Source organism: Rutilus rutilus (genome assembly GCF_951802725.1).
Source record: "Rutilus rutilus genome assembly, chromosome: 12".
Lineage (NCBI taxonomy): Eukaryota > Metazoa > Chordata > Actinopteri > Cypriniformes > Leuciscidae > Rutilus > Rutilus rutilus.
This window is the reverse complement of record NC_140217.1, coordinates 26,048,276-26,070,230: the sequence shown is the minus strand read 5'-3', so window position 1 is coordinate 26,070,230 and position 21,955 is coordinate 26,048,276. Positions and strand designations below refer to the sequence as shown.

Below are 21,955 nucleotides of genomic sequence, written 5' to 3'. Positions count from 1 at the left end.
AGTGGAATGCAATTGAAAATGCATTCCAAATAGTGAAACTTTAATTGCACTTGAGCAGACGTGACGGAGAGGGGTTTATACAATGTTGCACATCAACTCACAGGACTGTTCATTTTATCTGTGAACTTGCAAATCCTCTCACTATCTCTCACTTAGGTCTAAATTCATAGAAACTGAAGAGTCATAAGTAATCATGTACTCATGTTATGGAAATTAACACCCAATTTATTTGTTTATTTGTGTTTTCCCCTACATCGTATATGCTAAGTTAGCACATCATTACTCGCTACCTAAAAAAATTCCATTCATTTATTTCCTATTCCTAATGTACATTCTAGCAAACAGCAAATATAATATGCTAATGAAAGTAGAAACAATAAGAGATGGTTCTATAATTATAGTCAGATAGTCATTTCTCATTACTCATACTCATGTTGTTTCAAAACATCCTTCCTTCTGTGAAACACCAAAAGTAATATTCTGAAGAAGGTTCAATCTCCAAAAAAAAGCACCATAAAAGTAGACCATAAGATTTGTATATCATACTGACAACACTACAGTTAGTCTTCTGAAGCCATACACGTGTTTTGTATGAAGAACAGATTATATTTCAAGTTTAATAATTTTTGTATTTGCACAAATTTAAAGATTCAAGTAATTAAGTTTTGAAACCTGGGTGTTTTAGCTTTACATTCACTGAAACTGTGCAGCTCATACCTGTAATTACCAGTTAACTCACCAAAATGAAGTAATTGATTTGACATTCTTTTAAGTAATTTCCTGCTCTAGGCCCAAACTAAGTCATTAAAGCTTATCATTATCTAGTTGACTGACTCAGCAGTGATACAACTGATTGTATCATTCTTTCTAGTCCATTTACATTATTAGCACTTATATACTCTTAAGCTTTACATTTTATTTGTCTAAATTTTCACTTGTATATTTATTGAAAACTAGTCAGATTTGTCATCCTGAAAATTAACATGTTAATACAAAATTGAGGTCGGTGGGTTTTACTGGTATTTCAACAGATGCAACAGGTAACAATTATGGGTGACGAAAAAAGGCTAGTAAACATTTCAACAGCAGATTTCAATAGTGTACTTCACACCCCAAACCCTACTCTAGGATTCAATAAATCCCCAAGAAAGAAAACACTTAGATGCATTCAGCAGGAAGCAGTGCAGATTGAACACTGGAAAATCCTGACAATTCAGCTAGCAGCTTTCAGTAAACTGGACAAAGCGATGAGTTCTGATTTCAGTTTCAGTTTAAGACAGGACCATTCACAGAGAGATTTTCAGGGGTTTCTAATGGAAATACCATCCTATCCAAATAGGCTGTGTATTAAATCTCCTTTAAATCAAAGTAAAACACAGGACATATTTCCAGTTTAGCTTAACCTACAGGACATATGGCTACAGAAAATATGAAATCAGGAGTCTTTACATAATTTTGCCTTTAAAAACATCAAATGGACAGACTGATGAATGGACAGATGGACAAAGTCTTTAATTGGGATTGATGGATGGATGGATGGACGGACGGACGGACAGATAGACCGTCAAATCAATGCTTGAAAAGTGTTTAATTGGGATAGATAGATTAAAATGTTTGATTAGAATGGATGGATGATTAGGATACAGGAATATACGGATGGATTAGCTGTGTCGCTCAATGATAATGCATAGAAGGTCTTCTTTCATGTGACTGATTGAGCCGAGCGAGTGTTGGTACCTCTGGGTTGTGGTGGGCAGCAGCGGCGCAGCTGGAAGCGCAGGTTCTCTGTGCGCAGGTTTTGGCCCTGCAAGTGCTCCAGAAGCTCCTTTAGAGCGGGCCGGAACGTCTCGGTCCCAAACAGTCTGTAGCCCTGAGGGCTTGTTTCAATTTGGAAGTTCTTATACTGGGGAATCGGCCTGGACTCACACAGGTCCATCTAAAAGAGAGAGAGGAGAAATACATGACAGACAGAAACATGATTAAGCACAAAGGAAATAAAGACGAGAAATCGTGCATGAGAAGAATGGTGAAGGGAACAGGATTTGTTAAACAAATGTTAGGTGGCCATTAACTGATCCCATGTAAGATAAGATACGATACATTTTTTCTTGGTTGGTGGGGAGGTGTTGGGTTTCTAAATGTGACTAGCTATATTAGTACATAATGCTGATAACATTTAAAGTTGTTATTGTTGTTTATATGTCTATGTGGTGTTTTTAATATGCTTTAATACAAACCATGTGCATATTCATAAGTCAACACCATTGCTGAGAATTTTCTCCTTAAAACTGCAGTGAAAAAAATAAGCGGTTTGAAATTATCTGTTTCTGATGTCACAAACTGCCTTGTAACCAATCACGTCAACATGCGGGCAGGCGGTAGCATATCATTACCTATGCTCTAAAGCAGGGGAGTCTCAAGAAAAATCAGTTATCCCTGTGTATTTTTCTGTTGCTATTGGCAATATAGCGGGTGAATATGATTTATATGACGATGTTATGATGAACTATATGCATTTCTCCACTGACGTTAGTTACAACCATTTCTAAGGATATTGATTTTTAGAAGGCAGACTGAGATGGCGAATGGGAACATGGTTTGTGTAACATTACCAACACATTACTAACTGTTTGATAACATAGTCAAGCAAAAGGCTAAATCATATTAATTACCGCTATGTGCCCGACGTTGTAAAGAGCAATACATAATCGCACTACTATTCAGATACGTCGACTTGTAGAAGACCCTGTTTAATTCACTCTTCCACTTCTTCTGAATTCGTTTCTGGTTCAAACATATATGGCTGAATTAAACCAGTATTTCCACTTGCCATTGTGCAGCGTTTACTACAGAAAAGTTGAGCAAGTGGATCAGGTATTCTGACCTCGTGATTAAGTGGATACATTTAAGCTATTTTAAGGCATGAAGTAATTAAATATGTGATTTTGGTGATTAAAGATGAGATTTAAGGGATACAATTATTGACTACAGGGGTACTTTAAAATTGACAGGAAACCTAGCACGACACTGTGTGTGCACTTCAATTATTTGCTAAGACATTCAGCCTTATTTGGCAAGCTCACACACCTTCTGTTGATCAATTCAGGTACATTCAAATAAATTCTATTTGTATAGCATGCTGAACAAGGGAGTCATCACAGTCTCTGATCCAGCTGCTTATACAGTGTAATACAGCTATCTCATTGAAAAATAACTGCCAAAGAAAATGATCTGAAAATGCATGCCTTATCTTGGTCTAATCTGGTCCAAATATTTTCTCAAAGATACAAACACTAAAGCAAGATCCTAAACTTTGGAAAAGCATTTTCACACTGACTTTCTGCCAAAACTGGGTGCTGCAATGCTTGAAAGAGAATCAATGCAATATATCATATGAACACAAACTATGTCATGCTCTGGGAAAGTGTACAACAAGAAGCAGACCACTTGTCCTGTACAGGCTAAACGGAAAGGACAAAGGTTTTCAGTTCCTAGCTTACAAAAATGGTTTTCAGCTGTATAAATCAAACTAGACTTTTGTGTTTGGTGTGTGCATGCATGTGTTTGTACCTCAATGCAGACAACAGTCATGATGATGTAGTTATAATCTGTGCAGCTCCAGCGCAGGATGTAGGTTCCTTCTTCATTTCCCTCCTGACGGAGTTTATGAATTGCATACTCCGTGCTGTACAAAGAAAACAGACAAAACTCTAAAAAGTCTTAAAATGTTCTTCTTCAAATTTTGAAGACAGCTGTAATAATACAATCTAATACTAATTAAAGCAGCATTTATAATAAAGTTCAAAAGTTTGGGTATTTTAATGTTTCAAAGAAGTCTTTTATGCTCAACATATATAACAATTTTTTTTTTTTACAAAGTGAAGACTATGCATTGTTTAACACATCTGATTACTTTATACAAGTTATGTAGTATTTCTTATTTCTAGTGCTAGAAGGTTTTCAGGTAGGTCTATTTTATTTGTGTCTTTGTTCTATTGTAGTTTGTTTTCCTATGTTTGTAGTTTTTTTTTTTTTTTATCTTATTTTAGCACTCTTTTACTTGTCTTAAGTAAGCTTGAGGGTTTTTTTTATACTTAGTTTTTTGTGATATAATGGGGAGAAGAATTATGAAATTTCAATGGCATTAACAATGTTGATATCATACCAGATAGGCCCATGACAGCCATTTTCTAAATTCTGGACAACTGATGAGGGTGCGACTTCAGTGCACAGGTAATGATGGGCATCTACAGTCAATCTGAAGTAACCGTCCACCATTGCAGCAAAGGACAGGGCTGCATCACGATAAAACAGATCCAACTCCTACAGAGGAGAGGAGAGAAGAGAAATACATTTTCTGGATAAGAGCTATAATGAATCAGTTACTTTTTTTTCACATGAATTCTGAAGTCAATCCTGTTGATTTATCAATAATACGAGTATGAATCATCAGCTTTTCAAGAGATGTATGGAAGTATTACCATTTCCTGACCAGGTGCAGAGTTCTTGTCCTAACTTAACACAACCACAACAAGTGACAAGATATTTTGATGATAAAACTCTACTAAACATTGCAATGCTGGGAAGCACTGCGCATTGTTAAATCTAACTGGTCCAAAATCAGAATCCACATAAAATTACATTAAATATCAAATATGTTCTGATTGGCTTTGACAGTATAATATTCAACATGAATATATAAACTGCTTGTGCTGGAATTGAATTGCACTGCACCTGGTTAGGACATAGCGTTGCAGATGTTTGTCTCATTAAAATCTCATTGAAATGACAAAATTACCATGGTTTTATTGTCTTGTCTGTAAATGGTTACACATGACTCCTTAATGACAATGTGGGTGATTTCGTAAAAGTCTGAGAAAATTGTCCATCCGGTTTCTTTCTTTTTTTCAGTCTTCTGCTTGTTGTCAGCCTTGTTCTTCTTAGACTTGGGTTTGTCTTTCACTATCAGAAGATTCTATTAAAACGGAATAAAGACAAAAAAAAAACCCACATTGGTAACAACTCATGAAACAATTTATGACATAAAATCCAATACCAAGTGTATCCAGAATTGCTGATTAACTTGTAAGCTTTTACAAATCTGTAAGCTCATATAATCTGAAGCCATAAACTTACCGGTACAAACTTTCTCCTCCAGGAGATCCCAGTGGTTCCGGACACTTGCACCTCATAGCCCAGTCCGTCATCACCTAAGGGAAGTGTGTGGGCCGGAGAGCCCTCACTCTCGCCTGATACTTTCAAGCTCTTGGGCTCAACAGTCTCTCGACCCAAGCCCTGGGTCAGCGTTTCCAGAGTGGACAGATACTTGACCTTCAGGTCATAGAGGGTTATGTTGCTGTCCTGGATGGTCTTGCTATTGAACTCATTGAGAAAATTCTTGAAGACGTTGTTGATGCGTATGCGTGTGAGAAAGTTCCGCTGCTTAATGGTGCGGTTAAGACTGTCCGGAATGAAGCGCTTGTAGCTACAGATAGAGAGAAGGATAAAACCTGAGTAAAACCACCTGCTTTAAAGATGTGGTCACATTTATCGTTGCTCAATGAAATTTTGTAAACAAAATCCAATCATTCCAATAGGCTTCATACATGCTTTTGACAATGGACCTGTTTTTGCATGCAATTTATTTGCAAAATTTCGCTAATGTGATCGCACATCAAGTAAGACCAATCAGAATCAAGTATTCCAGAGAGCTGTGTAATAAAAGACTAATATTTGGGAGTGCTATTCTTATATTATCGCTGTAGATCATTTTGCAGATGTGATGTATAAAGCAGATAGATTGTGTGGGTCACCTGGTCTCAGCTCCAGCTCCTGATAAGGGCAGATCATTGCCCTTTGCATGATGGGTAATAGCCAAAACTGCCATTCCCAAACACTCGTTCTCTATCTCATGAAGCTCCGCCTCGCTCTGGGGAGAGCGCACAGGAGCCAGTCCCCTCAGGAAGTCATACTGGCCCTAAAACACACCAAAACAGTAAGAGCACAGTGTATGCCAAGCACGAAATGTTAATATGATTACACACGCAAGCTAATAGACACTAGTGTTCACATTGCCCCAGAGATATTTGAATAAGTAGCAGTGCTCCAAAAAAAGACATTTAAATATATATCATTGATAACAAACGATACCACATGAGAGAGTATTTCAATAGTCATCAAGCCACAATGCCCCTGTAGCACAAAACGGGCAATATTTATTATGTTTACCTCAAAGTTGACATTGTGACATGGACAACCATGCAAGCGATATCTCAGGTGTTTCCTGAACTCACCTGTGCAAATAGGTAGTCAAGAGATGCAGCATCCAGTAGAGGTGTCCCCTCAGGCCCCTTCTGAGAGTTCAAAACACTTTTCTGTTTACTGAGTGAGTGTCTCCAAACAGGAGACTCTGTCTCGTTGGTGCCATGCCAGTTTGTGAAATAAAACCTGTGTAAACAAGTAAAATGAGTTGACAAGTGTTTCTTGAACTAAGAAACTAAGAAGTGTTTCTTTCATGCCCAAGGGGTTGATTTGTATTAAAACTAACAAACGCATTTAAACTTTTTCTTCCTGTTATATGAAGGTCACATTGGAACATTTTCAATATGTATTCATTTACTTATTGCTATTGTTAAAATGCCTTTCATGATAACATTTTATATTAATCATTGTAATATAGATTGTGTGAAAATACAACCAAAGTTTTAACAAAAGTTAGTGCACTAGTTTACCAAGGAGGCAACAGCAGCAATGAAGATCATGCAATATGCTAAATTAAATATGAGATGCGTTACGTGAATAAAATGACAAATTTATAAAACAAAGTTAAAATATGTTTTGCATTATTGGGCAATATAGTAGGCTATATAGTAGTTAAAGAAAAACCCTTGTATATTTGTCAAAAGAGAAATTAAGTAAAACAAGTAGACAAATATGTTCAAGTGTGTGTGTGATTATGAATGCAACAATAAAAACATGATGACAGGAGCTGATAACATATAAAAACATACCAAACAAACATTGTGACAAGGCTTACATTATGCAAATACAATAACATATGCTACACGCAATACCAAATCATGCGTCAACAATCAACAGAAAAAAGAAAAACTACACAACCCCATTGCCACGCGAGCGAGAGCTCATTGTAAACAGGAAACAGCATGAGTGAGAAAAAAGTGCTCTATGCCACAGAGGAAGAGAGGGTGCGCAAAGGTTGACCATAACCTGTTTGTGCGCACAACAGGTAAGCATCACACGGGGAGACAGCGATTCTGTACTTTCAATACAGCGATTCTGCTCGCTTTGAATACAGTAATTGGCTCTTATCTTAGTTTCACTGGTGAAAAGGGGAAGTTCAGGGGATCCTATGTTCTGCTTTGCAAAGACTCACATTTTATTGAACAAAGTGTGTCTTCCACTGTCAGACGATTTGTTACTTTGTTTATTTTTTTTATAGTGGAAACCCAAGCTTGGAAAACCAAGTTTTTCTTTTGTCCTAAATAGGGATTGTAACAGATATGACACAGGTGTGCCACAGGGCTCTGTAAAGAGGCCATATGCATTTCTAGCATTTGAATGAAAATAAACAACTGATATTAAAAAAAACTCTCATCAAATGATACATTTCACTAAACCAATCAAGATATGTCCAGGATTTTTTCCCTCTTCATAATCACAATAAAAAAGAAATTTTTTGATTATTGAATCTTTGAACCTACAGTATAAAATGTAATAGCGGTCCAGTCTGTAGTCCTAAAACTTGAATTTGAGCCTCTCTGGAATTTCTAATCTGGTTTTTGAACAGCAGTCATCAATTTTTGTGTAAAGCATTCATTTGTGGTCTCTCACCTCATACGGTAGTGAAGTTTGATGCTGGTCTCCTCTGTGATCTTGAACACATGATTGGGAGCATACCAGAGATCCTGGCTCTCTTCATACAGTGCAAACAGGTTGTGGCACAAAGGTGAGATGTCTGGGGGAAAACATATTCAAAATTAGAGCCTGATTCAAATGGTTCTCTTTTCTCACTAGATAGCACAATGCATCAGCACAGTTAAGAGGCAAAAAAACAAAAAAAAACACAGTTTGTTAGATGTCACAAGCGAATAACCACCTGAGATAATACATAAAAGGAAATAGCAGCTAAATGACTATGAGAAAAGTCTTAAAAGGTATTTAACAAGCTTTTACTGGAACATAACACGAAAGTGTCAAAGGTTGAACAGCTCATGTACAAAAGGAAAAAGACACAATAAATTTGATATTAGTTTCAAACCTGATGAAACCAAGAGTCAGATCGTAAAGTTTGGGGAATTTTAAAATACAAATTTTAATATCATTTATTTGAATAAAAAAAAATAAAAAATAATAATAATAATAATAATAATAATAATAAATATATATATATAAATATGTTGCCACTTATTTCAAAAGATTTCATATTTTGTTGTTTTGTCACTTTGTCTACAGTTTTTTTTTTTTTCCATCTATTTCAATATTATTTCAGTTTTGGTTAATTAGTACATCAAGTTAAACTAAATGAAAATGAGAAATGTTGCCTTGACAACAAGCTAAAATAAAATAAGTTTAAGAAAAACAAGAAAATGATTACTCTAATTTTGCTTTGAAATAGGTTTTCTTTTTTAGAAAACTTTTTATTATTATTTTTTTTACATTTATTAATTTGGATAAAAAAGACTTTTATCCAAAGCAACTTAGTTCATTAATTCAACGTATACATTTATTCCTTGGGAGTCGAACCCACAACCTTGGCATGGCTAGTCCTATGCTCTATCAGCTGACCTAGTAAAAAACATATTTAAAAAAAGAGGTAGGACAGAATTCCTAACCTTTGAAGTAAAACCAGTGGCTAGCTACTGGGTGTGAAAATAAACAGAAACAAACACCATCGTAGTTCCTCTCCAGCAGCTGCCTTCTTGTCTAATATAAACTTCCCTTTCCTATCTCACTGTCCAAGCCAGCTTTTGTCTTTGGCCGCAACTTTGAGGAAATTCTGGACGTGACATTTAAACCCAGCAGCCATTTTGTGGCTTAATACTGATCAAGAGCCAAATATAGAGATATGCTGTTCTATTAGGAGATGGAAAGGAATAGACAGGGAGAGTCAGTCGCAGTGCTTCTCATCCTAAGGTCAATGTCTCATCACCCATGTCACATGATGACACCAACAGTAAAAACCCTTTAAGTTCCTCTTTTGTATTCTGTGAAATGCTGATGGTACAAAAAACCCATTCCTCAATCGCACAATCAAAATATGAAACCGAATGCATGAAGAATGCCCCTTTTTATACGCCTATTGACTTTGATCTGTAAAAACTTTTTTTCGACAGTCCATTTCCCTTTCTATAGCACAGTGTTTCTCAACTGGTGGGTCGCAAGACTGTTTTGAGTGGGTCACGGAGTGTGCATTCAAAGAAACAGCAACAAGCGTAATTGTGTTTTTCTGATGCGAGACTTTTATTTTGAAAGATGTGAGTGAAATTGTCAGACACCGCGCCGGAGAAAAACGCGATGTCCTGATTCTCTCCTTCTGTTTCAGTGTCTCCAGTCAGATGAGATGTCGTCAGGCTACATGTCAGTGTCATTATTCTAACGTTATTTTCGTTACAATAAAAAGTCTCTCACCACAAAAAAGCAAACTTCACTGTCCTTTTAGCCATTATACTGTGCTTGTAGCACACGCTCTTCAACTGCACGCGCAAATGCGGCAGGGTGCGCTGTACAGTATCACTTCATTATAAAAGCGCAAAGAAACAACGAGCATGCAACATCATAGTTATGCTGTCAATTAGTCATGAAATTACCAAAAAGTACCAATAAACTACATAACTTGTACTTCGTGTGTTAGCCGGGAAGGATTCGCATGCAGGTACTGTGCATGATGTTCATTCTATTCATCAGGAGCAGTTTCCATTTGTTTAATTTACAATTTATGTTAGTATTGTATATTTAGCATGGTGTCTGTTGTTTCCCTTATCCCAAAATGCCACTTTATTTTCACATAGTGTGATTTTGTATATTTTTAAATGACTGTGGTGGCTCGTACCAACTTATTAACTTTGTCGTTTTAATACAAACTAGTTTGTGACTGCTATTACTTCTTCATAGCCTTACTTAGACTGTTTATTCATCAGGATTAGTCATATTAGTCAACTTATTTGTATGTTAACTAAAGTAAGACGGTACTTGTGAGTGTCTACTGTTTTTGTTAAATAAATGTGCTTGGTTTTTCAAAAGCAAATGTATTATAATTTGTATTGTTTAATTGTTTATATACACACATACAAAACATTTTTTGAGGAGTTAGCTCAAATTCCTAAAAAAAATTGGGTCGCGGCTTAATGACCATAGGAAAATGACCAGAAAAACTGGCCCAAACCAGTTGAGAGCCACTACATAGCACACTTGATACTGATAGAAAAGGAACAAAAAGAGTACACTACAAAAAGTGTACATGAAATCACAGATTTCTCTCTGTGTTAATAATTGTAACTTTGCTTTGAAAACCATTGCCGTCCGAAAAGTTATGATGAAATGATACATCACTGCTAAGAAAACAGACCATCATGATCACACTATGTCCTGAGAGATGCATAAGAGGGTGCTCTAAATAGGCGGCCATCCAAACACTTACGGCATTTCTTGGCAGCCTCCACGCACAGGTCCTCTGCAGTGTGGCAGTCTTTGAAGTACTCGAGCTGGTGTGTTTCAGGTAGGTAGAAGTGGATCTCCAGTCCTTTCCTGACAGTCGGAACGGTCATCTCTGCCCTCCTCTGTTTTTTCATCTTCCCACATAGCTTGCCCAGCTCCATGACTGTTGGTTTAAGCATCCAGACACTGCAGGATAAACGGAGGTAACAGAAAGATTTATTGATGAACTGTTGGCCCCTGCTATGAGAAATCATTTAACTCTTATGAAATAGTAGCCAATACAATTAAAAAATTATTACATTTTAACAGAGTCATGCCTAAATGAACCATACAATAATTTGACTGATTTTGAAAGAAGCATCTTATGCTCACTGACTAAGGTAGCATTTATTTTATAAAAAAAATACAGTAAAAACAGTATATTATGAATTATAGTTACTTTAAACTATAGTTATATTTAAAATAACTATTTTCTATTTCTATTTATTTTAAAATGTAATTTATTCTTCTGATGGCAAAACAAAATTTTCAGCAGATATTACAATATTTACTGCCACATGATCCTTCAGAAATTATTCTAATATGCTGATATGGTGCTTAAGAAATATTTATTACACTTAGCACAACTGAAAATGCTTAATATTTTGGTGGAAATTATGTTTTTTTTTCAGGATTTTTTGTAACGTTTAGAAACAAGTGTTTTTTTTTTTCAGGATGGATCAGGATGCCTTAAATTGGTAAAAAGTGATAGTCACTTTTGATTTATTTAATGTGTCCCTGCTGAATAAAAGTGCACATAAAAAAAAAAAAAAAAAAAAAAAAAAGTTCCTTTTTTCTTGTCTTTATGAGAATTTGATTAATATTAATGACATTATAGACAGAGTAAGGTCTATTAGATCGCATTTGCATGGCAAGGACAAATGCACAGTTTTGAATTTGCCACAAATACAATGTTATGTCCACCTTCACTTAAACTGACTGTTTACACATTAACAGCTCACTAAGACAAGCATTTTAGCCAAGATGCCCATTTGACCCGTATGAGTGGGAATATGCATGTGAATATTTGAAAGCAGCTGCCTCTCAGTCAGCCAGTCATGATATTTTCGAAAGGCAGCGTCGTTAATATTTTAATGGACAAGCTGGACTGGAGGGTGTTGAACCCAAATCCTGGGACTTTACGAAAAGGCAGTGAAGTGGATTAACAGCTGACAGCAGATGAAGACAATGGCAGCAAACAACAATGGATGACGACGGACACACAGGTAAGTAACAGCAGCAGTATATCAACAGGTAAGTATAACAAAAAGGACACAAAAATAGGGAAAGGGAAAACAACATATGACTTTTCATTGCACATTAGATATACTTTTTTTTCCATTAATGCCCTTAAGTGATTCTGCTGTTAAATAAAACGTTTTTTTTCTGATCCCAGCACGAATAAAATCTATTATACGGTAATGTCGCAACTTGCATTTTCTAATTAAAATGTGCCATTATAACAATTTTGAATGTTCTTTGAATATACTGTCCACCATCACAAAGCCAAGTCCTGAGTCTAGCTGGAGACTATTACTTTAACCATATAGAAGTACAACATAGGCCTACTTGATGTCCTCACTACAGGCGCCCTCACATGAAGCAATTTAATTCAACCAGTCATCCTACGGCGAACATGAGGGAGGGTAAGATGAACGTTTCTCGCATCTGAATCAGATGGTTTCGACTCAGTGGATCTCCCTTCAGACCCTGCAGGTCAAGACATGTTTAGATGTCAAGATCCCTGCAGGCATTTGAAAGGACTTTTCTGAGATGAATGAATGCAAAAGCAAACTGTGCTGAAGAAGAAATCTAATTGCAACCAGTTAATGACCACATTTGTCTTTAAAGTGGCTTTAGCGAATTCAAGAAGCTGAACAAACTGATACTACTGGTTTGGCTTTATGAAATATTAGTATAATGAGATCACAAATCCACTCCACATTCATCATCTCACAGCTTGGGCAGAAGGTACTTTTGAATGATAGGGTACGATTTGTTGTGTCCCATTACCCATTAGCGCCAGGTGAAAGCGATCAGACTTGCCTCTCAGGGTAGATGGACGCAGTGGGACCAGGCACAGGAGCGGACGCTGTCGTGGAAGGAACTGTGGCAGAGCCACCAAGGGAAGTTGAGCTTTCTCCTGCGCTCGGTGACTGACCTGCTGCCAACACCAAGAAACATAAAGATCTGGGGCGGAGAGGAAAACCCATCTTGCAACCAATGCCGAGCAGCCTCCTGTACCGGTTGTCCAAAGACATCGGCAGAGTGGCGGTACAGATGGAGGCATGACAAGGTCCTCATGGAAATTGCCAAGTGGGTGGACCAGCAGCGAGTCAAAGTTAACAACAAGCAGGCCTATCCGCCCAAAGCCATAACCTTTGTGAGGGAAGGAGACAAGGCTCAAAAGACCGGCACGGAGGCCAAGAACCCACCCTCTATCTTGCAACGAGCCTCCGACTGGGAGTTGACAATGGACCTTAAAAGGAAGCTTGTCTTCCCACAGGACGTGGCAGTGACCTCCCTCCGACCAGATATGGTCCTCCTATCCAGAAGCACGAAAACCATCATAGTTGTTGAGCTCACGGTGCCCTGGGAAGAGAGGCTAGCCACGTCCCACCAACTGAAAAAGTACCAAGACCTGGTCAACGAAGCGGTTTTAAACTGCACTGAAGTCGGCTGCCGCGGGTTCCCAGCAAAATCGGTGCGCTACTTCCTCCAGAGGGTGGGACTGGAGCCTAAAAAGCTGAAGAAAGCCACCAGGGATATAGCTGCAGCAGCCGAGTCCAGTTCAAGATGGCTGTGGCTGAAGAGAGCCCACAAATGGAACCCTTCTGCATGTGAAGGCTAGTCAGTCTTCGCTGTCCCACTCAGGCGAGGTGTTCAGGTTAAGGGGCGAAACACCTGAGATCCCTGCTGATGATGCGGAAGGGTTCCAACGACATGGATGCTCCAAGGAATACCATCTCGGAAGAAGATATGCATCACAGAAGAAGATATGCATAATATAGTTAGTGTAGTTCCTACAGTTGCAGCTTGTGGCAAAGCATTTCAGATGTTTAATTCACCTGTTGTTAGAGCTTTTAGATACACATGTGTGTGATAATTAAAATCATTCAACATGTCATAGTATTGGCTTAATATGTTAAAGTGATATAAAAAAAAATGTATCTAACAAGTAACAAGTATATTGTATTATGTATCATACATACATACATACAGGGAAATTTTTATGTATGGGAAATATAAATTTAACAACAATTTGATCCCAAATCAGGAAGCCCCTACTGAGTGAGTGTTAAACGTCTCCATTTAATTTAGTTTATTTAATGTTTATTAGACAATCATAAAACTATGATTTAAACTGAGTTTAAAACCATTTCAATATACAGTATCCCAAATTTTGGTAATAGGGTTGTAAAAATCGCAAACTACAGACTGGTTGGGGGGTGTCAGTAATGGATCTGCTATGCAAGTCGAGATATCAGCAGAAAAACAAGCTTCTGCATAAGGACTTAACTGCAGAGACAAGAGCATCAATCACCGATACTGACTGACGGTTGTTGTTGAACTGCAAAACCTTGGGAAACAGCCGTTGGAATATTTCTGACGAGTCGGGTACAAATAAATGCCTGAAGGAGATGATTGACCCTTATAAAAAAAATAAAAATCAGGTCAAACTAAATATTAAGCTTTTTTTTATCTCCTATTCATCTTAAAGGGATAGTTCACCCAAAAATGAAAATGAAAATTCTGTCATCATTTACTCACCCTCAAGTTGTTCCAAATCTGTATGAGTTTCTTTGTTCTGCTGAACACAAAGGAAGATATTTGGAAGAATGTTTGTAATCAACAGATCTCGGTCCCCATTGACTTCCATAGTAGGAAAAAATATATACTATGGTAGTCAATGGGGACCGAGATCTGTTGATTACAAACATTCTTCCAAATATCTTCCTTTGTGTAAAAAAAAGCTTAATATTTAGTTTGACCTGATTTTTATTTTTTTTATAAGGGTCAAGCATCTCCATCAGGCATTTATTTGTACCCGACTCGTCAGAAATATTCCAACGGCTGTTTCCCAAGGTTTTGCAGTTCAACAACAACCGTCAGTCAGTATCGGTGATTGATGCTCTTGTCTCTGCAGTTAAGTCCTTATGCAGAAGCTTGTTTTTCTGCTGATATCTCGACTTGCATAGCAGAACCATTACTGACACCCCCCAACCAGTCTGTAAAATGGCCAAACATTGCAAGCAATTCAATGTTTAGTGACAAGCTTTCCATTTAGTTCCTTTCCTTAGAAGTTCTCCTTTTCAGATTCTTGTGAATCATATCCTTTTACTTTCTCATATCCAAGACACAGTCCTAAGTCATCTTGGGAACTTTCAGAAGGGATAAAGCTTAAGTTTGACAAGCTGTTAAAATGATTCTCTATCTACTTCGGTATGATTCACAATGCCATTCTTCTGTTTACTTGACACGGCTTCACTTCCTGAGGTGTTTACGTGTTGCTCGCTGACAAAGTCATGGTTAACACTGTTCCTCCACGCTTTAGACCCTGTGACTTTTCAGCTGGTAGACCGCTCAAGTACGTCAAACGCGTGTAGGTGCAGGAACCTGCTGTAACTGTTTTATCCTGTTTGCAGGCTCTTAAGACCAGTGAAAACCTTTTTCAAATGAACCTAAAATAGATGTATGTTTAGTTTTCATGGACAGTTTCCTTTGTCATGGATATTCTTCTATATCAATAGTATGTAAATACAAAGATTATTGTATCTAAATCATATGGATTAAATATATTTTAACATTTAATTATGTTACCTGATCCTGTAATAATCTGTAATATCCTACCAATTATTAAACCAAATTTACACTGTTTTAAGGCTATTTTTCTCTATAATTAACCTTTTGAGCAGAAACATGAGCATTCCTCTACAACAGAGTTAGAATATGTATGTAAAATATGTCATCCAATGAATTGTTAAGATTAAGGAAAACATCTACAATTTCCCAAACTGTATGCAATTACATTTCTGATATCATTCTTATAAAGTAATTGTTACCAGTTAACAAAAATAACATTATTTGATCATTAACTTATGATAATACATATATTCCTTGATATAGCCTACATTTCTCTTCACACAACGGTTTTCAATTTTCCAGTATTATATTTTCAAAATAAAACTCATTTTAGCATTTTATTCTGGTGCTTGCTAAAGCAGCAATATCTCTTCTTGTTATGTTTTGACATGTATGGAGGCATATGACTGGACTGTCATACTCTTTACCGAAAACTGCCTCTGGGCAAACTAAATACTTTATGACATATGTGACATAGTTTAAAACATTTAGGAGGTGTTCTTGTCATGAAGGCCTCATTAATCCACATTAACATGTTCTACTCTAAAGGGAAAGTCTACGCGCAATGTTCAGTGATGGCCACACAAAGAATTCGCCATTTCTCATAAGCCTCAGATTATGACTAAACCCACCTCACTATCTGTTTGTTTTTCTTTTCTTTTGGCAGTTCTGTATAGAGGCCAGTTATACCCTAAAAGGCTCTTCTCAAGACTATTTAACCAACATCAGGATGAGAGCTTCAGATAGACCAGAGTGGTCAATACTCCACTTAAAATGAATATTACCTTTGACAATGTTTTATCAATATATTTGTATGAAACTGTAATTAGGACTATGTGATTAATCTAAATCATAATAAATTCACAATGTGCGCATGCACACGATTTCTAAACCGCAGAAAGCTCGATTTTTTTTTTCCGCCAGCCCCCTCAGTGCGCAATCTGAATGCAGTGGCCTAAATCTAACATGAGAACAGAACAGAGCAGGTTTACCGTTACCACATGGAAGAAAGCACAGAAACAGGCAAGGTGAATTCAGGGCAGGATAAGAAAAAAATAAATAAAATAATAATAATAATTATTATTCAACATCCATGGTTTGGGAATATTTTGGACACAGGAGAGATGCGCTGCGTCCGAAATCACGTACTGTCTGAGCAGGTACTTTGCAACTATTAAAAACGTACACTCTATATAGTATGAATATTAGTACTGTGAATGAAATTCAGATGGAATACATCGCCATATACTTATACTGTCACGTGACCTACCCGTGTCAGTTGTGTCGCTTCTCTGCCATTCATAAATCCTGTGGCCTCATGGGATAGTAAAGTGTCCATCGAATGCGCACTTCAGAATCTCAGAGGAAGTAGTACGTCATCTGGGGAGTTTTCGCCTACTGTTTTTCGAATACTATGTATTAGGACTTACTGCTCTTTTGGCGTATTGTTTTTCGCATTCAATATAGGGAAGTATTCGATTTCGGACGCAGCGATGATGCATCACAGAGCCAGGTAATTTGACCTGTCAAACTATAGTTACGGCAAAACATAGTACGGGGCCATTCACACAGAACTCGTTTCTGTGGTTAAAAACATGAGACGCAGGTCTAGATCGCGACATCGCGGAATGCCGTGTCATTCACACGAGATGCTGCAAACGACGCAAGAGCATCGATTAAAGACGTCCGTCTAGCGTGCATTTACATAGAAAGGTAATGGCACGTTCCCAACCAGGTGAACAAAAATCAATAATACAGACAATTGTGAACTGCAAAACATACGAAAAGGTTCAAAGGGGCATAAAGAAATAACGACGCCGTCACGTATCATTTATGCAAAAATATGGTCCCCGCAAATATTGTCAAAGCCGGTGTCTTGACGAAAAATACTACAAGACAAGTTAAGGAAATATTGTTTAAAATCAAAATCACAATATTGATTAAAAAAAAATCATGGTAGTATTTTCTGTCCATATCGCACAGTCCTAGCTGTAATTCATATTTTTAAGTGGCTAGTACTGCAATTTAAATGGGGTTCCTCACCAATATAGGCTCTATGGGAATTAAAGGCTTTAATTTTGAAATGTTTTAGCAAATTATAAAAATTTACAAAAATAAAAAACAAGAAAGAAACATACTGTAACTGTTTTTCTTTGTGAGAGAGAAGGGTTAGTACTTTTATTTAAAAGGGATTCCCCACTAACACCTCTGTATGAACTGAATATCTTCCACAAAGTCACTTTTGTCCATACTGTATCAGATCACCAGCACGAAATTGTCCGGATGACATAATCAAACCGTAGCAGAATAGCATATTGTTGTGGTCCCTCTGTTACTTGGAAATATTCAGTTGATGTATTTTTTAGAGACATGGGGAAATTTTAAGTTTCTATTTGAAATCATCAAATATGTCAAGACAACCACAATTCAACAGCTTTGCGTTAACTGACGGGTTTCCTCTGAAAAGGAGATTTTCAAGAGTAGCCATTCCTCAGTTCCATGATAGTTTAAATGATTTAAACATAATGTGATCTGATTGAACTGGTGTAGGCTAACTGGTGCTGACGGCCCATCAGACTTGATAGAGTACATGAAGAAACAGCGATTTTTTAAATGTTATCATGTTTTTCCAAGACAAAACCCAAAACAAATATGAAAACAACTAATATTTTTAAATGAAATATTATTAACGTGCATTATGTGTTCATAATAGCCTACTACAATATGGGTTGTTTATTTATTATTGCTTTTAAGATAATCTTTTGCATTTCAATTCTAGAACATTTACACATAAAAATTATCAGCTACGGTCGATCTCTACAAAGCACATCAAATATACTTCAACCCCACGCACTTTTGTTCAGCAAACATACAGTTTGTGATAACTGTGTACAAGTGTTCAGATTTATATCGACAAAACTGCAGTCACAAGAGCAACAAGTTTAACCATTTAACTACTGTACAGTCAGAGCATGGAGAGAAAAAAACATCCACAATAATGTCAATGCTTAACAAGTTAGGCACAATAGAACAAAAACTACGTTTTTTTTTTTTTACAACTTCAATATCGCGCAGGTATTTATCCTTGGCTTTTTTTTTAATTATTATTAAATAAACTATTTTACAGCCGTTCACCATAAATCAGTCTCTAAAAACATTAATTATCGGGCTCAAATAGATTAAAATCCATAGTTTGAAGTTGACAGCATTATTATCTACAATTTAAGTCCAATGATTGCATATTATATTCTATAAACTCTAATTGCCTAACGTTAACGTTAATCCTTGAACACAATGCTCGACATATTTACCAGTAACATACACAAACTAATAAAAGCGTCTCACAACTTGATGTTTACTAACATCGCACATGAAAAGAAAAGACACATATAAACAACCCCTAGAGATCAGTCAGGATGTGAAGACTTTACGGCCCTCGTCCTTACCTCGTCAGGCAAAGCTACTGCTACTTCCGTTTAATTTCGATCATTACAGACGTCTGAACACTTCCTCTTGGTATTTTGTTGATGTAAAGCACTCGTTATTTAACTCCAAAATGTTCTCCGATAATAGAAGTTTTATCCCGCGAGTTTAATTTTCAAAACAAACTTCACTTTACAGCGGAACAGACCGTGGTTAAGTCTTCATGATCAACTAACCTTTCCTGTCAAGCGTCGACCACATTCCCGAAAATAGGGTAACGTCGAGCTCTGTCACACGGTTTCTATTGGCTCATACTGCTGTCAATCAAAACCTGACCAATGACATTAACCCCTGGGCGGAGATTTAACTAGTGGATTTTTTGTTATGGCTACTGCCTCCGTAATTAAGACTATGATACATGCGATTAAACTCACAGTTAGTGTTAATTCTGTGTGTATTGAGGTGATGTAAAAGTAATTTACATCATAATTTAACACAAAACATCAAATGTAGCTTATACATAGGCTATAATTTTTTAACCAACTGATTCAAATGTTTTGAAAATTATTACAGTTAAAAAATAAACTCATAAAACTTTAGGTTAATAGTGCAGTACCATTAAAATATATTTTGATTTAATGATGCCCATTGAACCTGATGTTACTTGACTATTTAAAAGGCCATAATTAATTCATAATGGGCTAAAGCTAACTAACCATTATTATGCTTCTCAATTAAAAGTAATGGTTAGACATTCCTGTCGTTGTATATTTTACCTATATAACATATAACTGCACAACACTGAAAAATGTTTCACAGATTCGTGAATAATAAATATTATCATAAATAATTTAGACTGCAGCAATACAAATGGGCTATTAGTACTAAATTAATTACATTTAATTGAATGTTACATTTGTAATCAGTATACCAGTCTTCAACTGTCTTTTTGTTTTGTTTTTATTTTTTGGTACATTAAGTCCTAATATTTCATCACGCATGTGCCACTGTTTCCGCATTATACAGTTTCTGTGTTTTTAAGAGATCAGCAACACACAAAGCCCTCTCTGATTACATTTGAAGGTCTTTAAGACCAAGAGGTTTAAGCCTGCCGCCATGGAAGGGAGGGACTTCCCGTCCTCACCATCATATGAGTTGCCAGAAACTGTGGGCTGCAGTTTCACAAGAGGGCTGCAGAGCACACTGGGAGAATGTGGCTGATCAATAAGTTCAACAGAGGTTCGGCCAGACCGTATCAGACTGTGTATATTTGAGCTTGAAATGTTTTAAAAATAAAGTGACCATATGCACCTATTAAATAGCCTATCTTTTAATTGTCTACATACAGTATCAACATTTACATATAATATGTTGACAGAAAATAGTGAATTATTTGCAGCATAAGACAATTATCTCAGATAATGTGTGTTGAAAATACTTAAACACTGAGGGGGAGTGAAGGTCCATTTGGAAACTCCTATGGTTGGATGAGTCATACGCTATAATTGGTATGTGAGATGAGTCTACGTGCAATACTGCCATAAGCACTCAACTAAAATCTATGCATTGCATTTTTCATAAATATGAAGAAAAACTTCAGAAACAAACAAATATTCAGATAATAGAAAATATGTAAACATCAAATATTTAAGCATCAAATTGAAAAAGACCCAGAAATTCTTCTCTTTTTTCTTAGTTGTATTATTGCATATCACATTATAACAGTAACCGATACTAACCTTGAAGTATCATTACAAAATTAGCAGATGAATCAGTTTAGAGGAGTGTTAAGAGGGTTGTGTAACATGGGGCAAGTGTCTGAGAATAGTGCCTGGGACTAAATTACTAACAGCATGTTGAAATTTCTGTTATTATATTAAAAGAGTAGAATACACTGTAATCTTACTACATATTTGAAAACTTTATGGTTTGCATCCAAATGCTATGAACAAAGTATTCAGTAACTATTTCTTAGAAATGTTTATATGTAAATAAATGTAGGCTATATGTGTATATATATAAATATATATATACTGTTGATATATACAGACACTATACCACTCAAATGTGTGGTATCTGCAAGATTTTTTTGTTTTAAAAGAAATCTCTTATGCTCAACAAGGCTGCATTTATTTAATACGAAATACAGTAAAAAATGTAATATTGTGACATGTTTTCTATGTTAATATATTTTAAAATGTATTTTATTCATGTGATGATAAAAGCTGAATTTATTCCAGTCTTCAGTGTCGTATGATCCTTAAGAAATGATTCTAATATGCTGATTTGCTGCTTAAGAAACATTTCTGATTATTATCAATGTTGAAAACAGTTTTGTAAAATTAAGGATTCTTTAAGTTTTTTTTAATTAGACAGAAATTAACTTTTTTTCAGCAAGAATACATTAAATTGATCAAAAGTGACAGTAAAGACATTTATAAGGTTACACAAAAACTAACAATTATAAACTTCTGTTTGATTGATTTTCAAACTGTTTCATGTAAGTAAACATCTCTTTTTGTAGTATACAGTTTGCCCTAAAACAAGTGTAAATATATGTATAAGGATGGGAATTTCCATTTCTGACTAAATGTACACACATTTGCATAAGACATAAGGATGTATATACTTTACTTTTAAATGCAAACATAGAAAAGCAAGGTGTTTTTGCAAAAAGCTTCATTTACTTCATGGTTTCTGATGTCTACAGGAAATACAAGGAAATGTGAATTTTTCCTATTTCTCAAAGCATCTATAATATTAAAGTGAATGTCAAAACTTTTTGCTAGATCCCATGCAGGAGGATATAATTTAACAATACAATGATGACATATGTGATCCTGGACCACAAAACCAGTCAAATGGGTCAATTTTTTTTTATTGAGAATTATACACCAAATGAGCATTTATTTATTCAGCTTTCAGATGATGTATGGTTTGTTAGGATAGGACAATA

The 21,955-nt window shown here is 36.1% G+C and overlaps 1 protein-coding gene across 1 annotated transcript in view; it reads right to left on the bottom strand.

Moving 5' to 3' along the window:
* Positions 1-19,310, bottom strand: part of jak1 (Janus kinase 1) — a 32,734-nt gene extending 13,424 nt beyond the window's left edge. The window contains exons 1-10 of the mRNA XM_084426756.1: positions 19,023-19,310; positions 10,658-10,860; positions 7,852-7,975; positions 6,294-6,447; positions 5,814-5,977; positions 5,137-5,485; positions 4,799-4,975; positions 4,166-4,323; positions 3,571-3,685; positions 1,738-1,936 (exon numbers count right to left, since the gene is read on the bottom strand). Of these exons, the coding sequence (XP_084282882.1) occupies positions 1,738-1,936; positions 3,571-3,685; positions 4,166-4,323; positions 4,799-4,975; positions 5,137-5,485; positions 5,814-5,977; positions 6,294-6,447; positions 7,852-7,975; positions 10,658-10,853 (1,636 nt within the window). The 5' untranslated portion in view covers positions 10,854-10,860; positions 19,023-19,310. The remainder of the gene's footprint in view (positions 1-1,737; positions 1,937-3,570; positions 3,686-4,165; positions 4,324-4,798; positions 4,976-5,136; positions 5,486-5,813; positions 5,978-6,293; positions 6,448-7,851; positions 7,976-10,657; positions 10,861-19,022) is intronic.
* Positions 19,311-21,955: the final 2,645 nt, after the last annotated feature.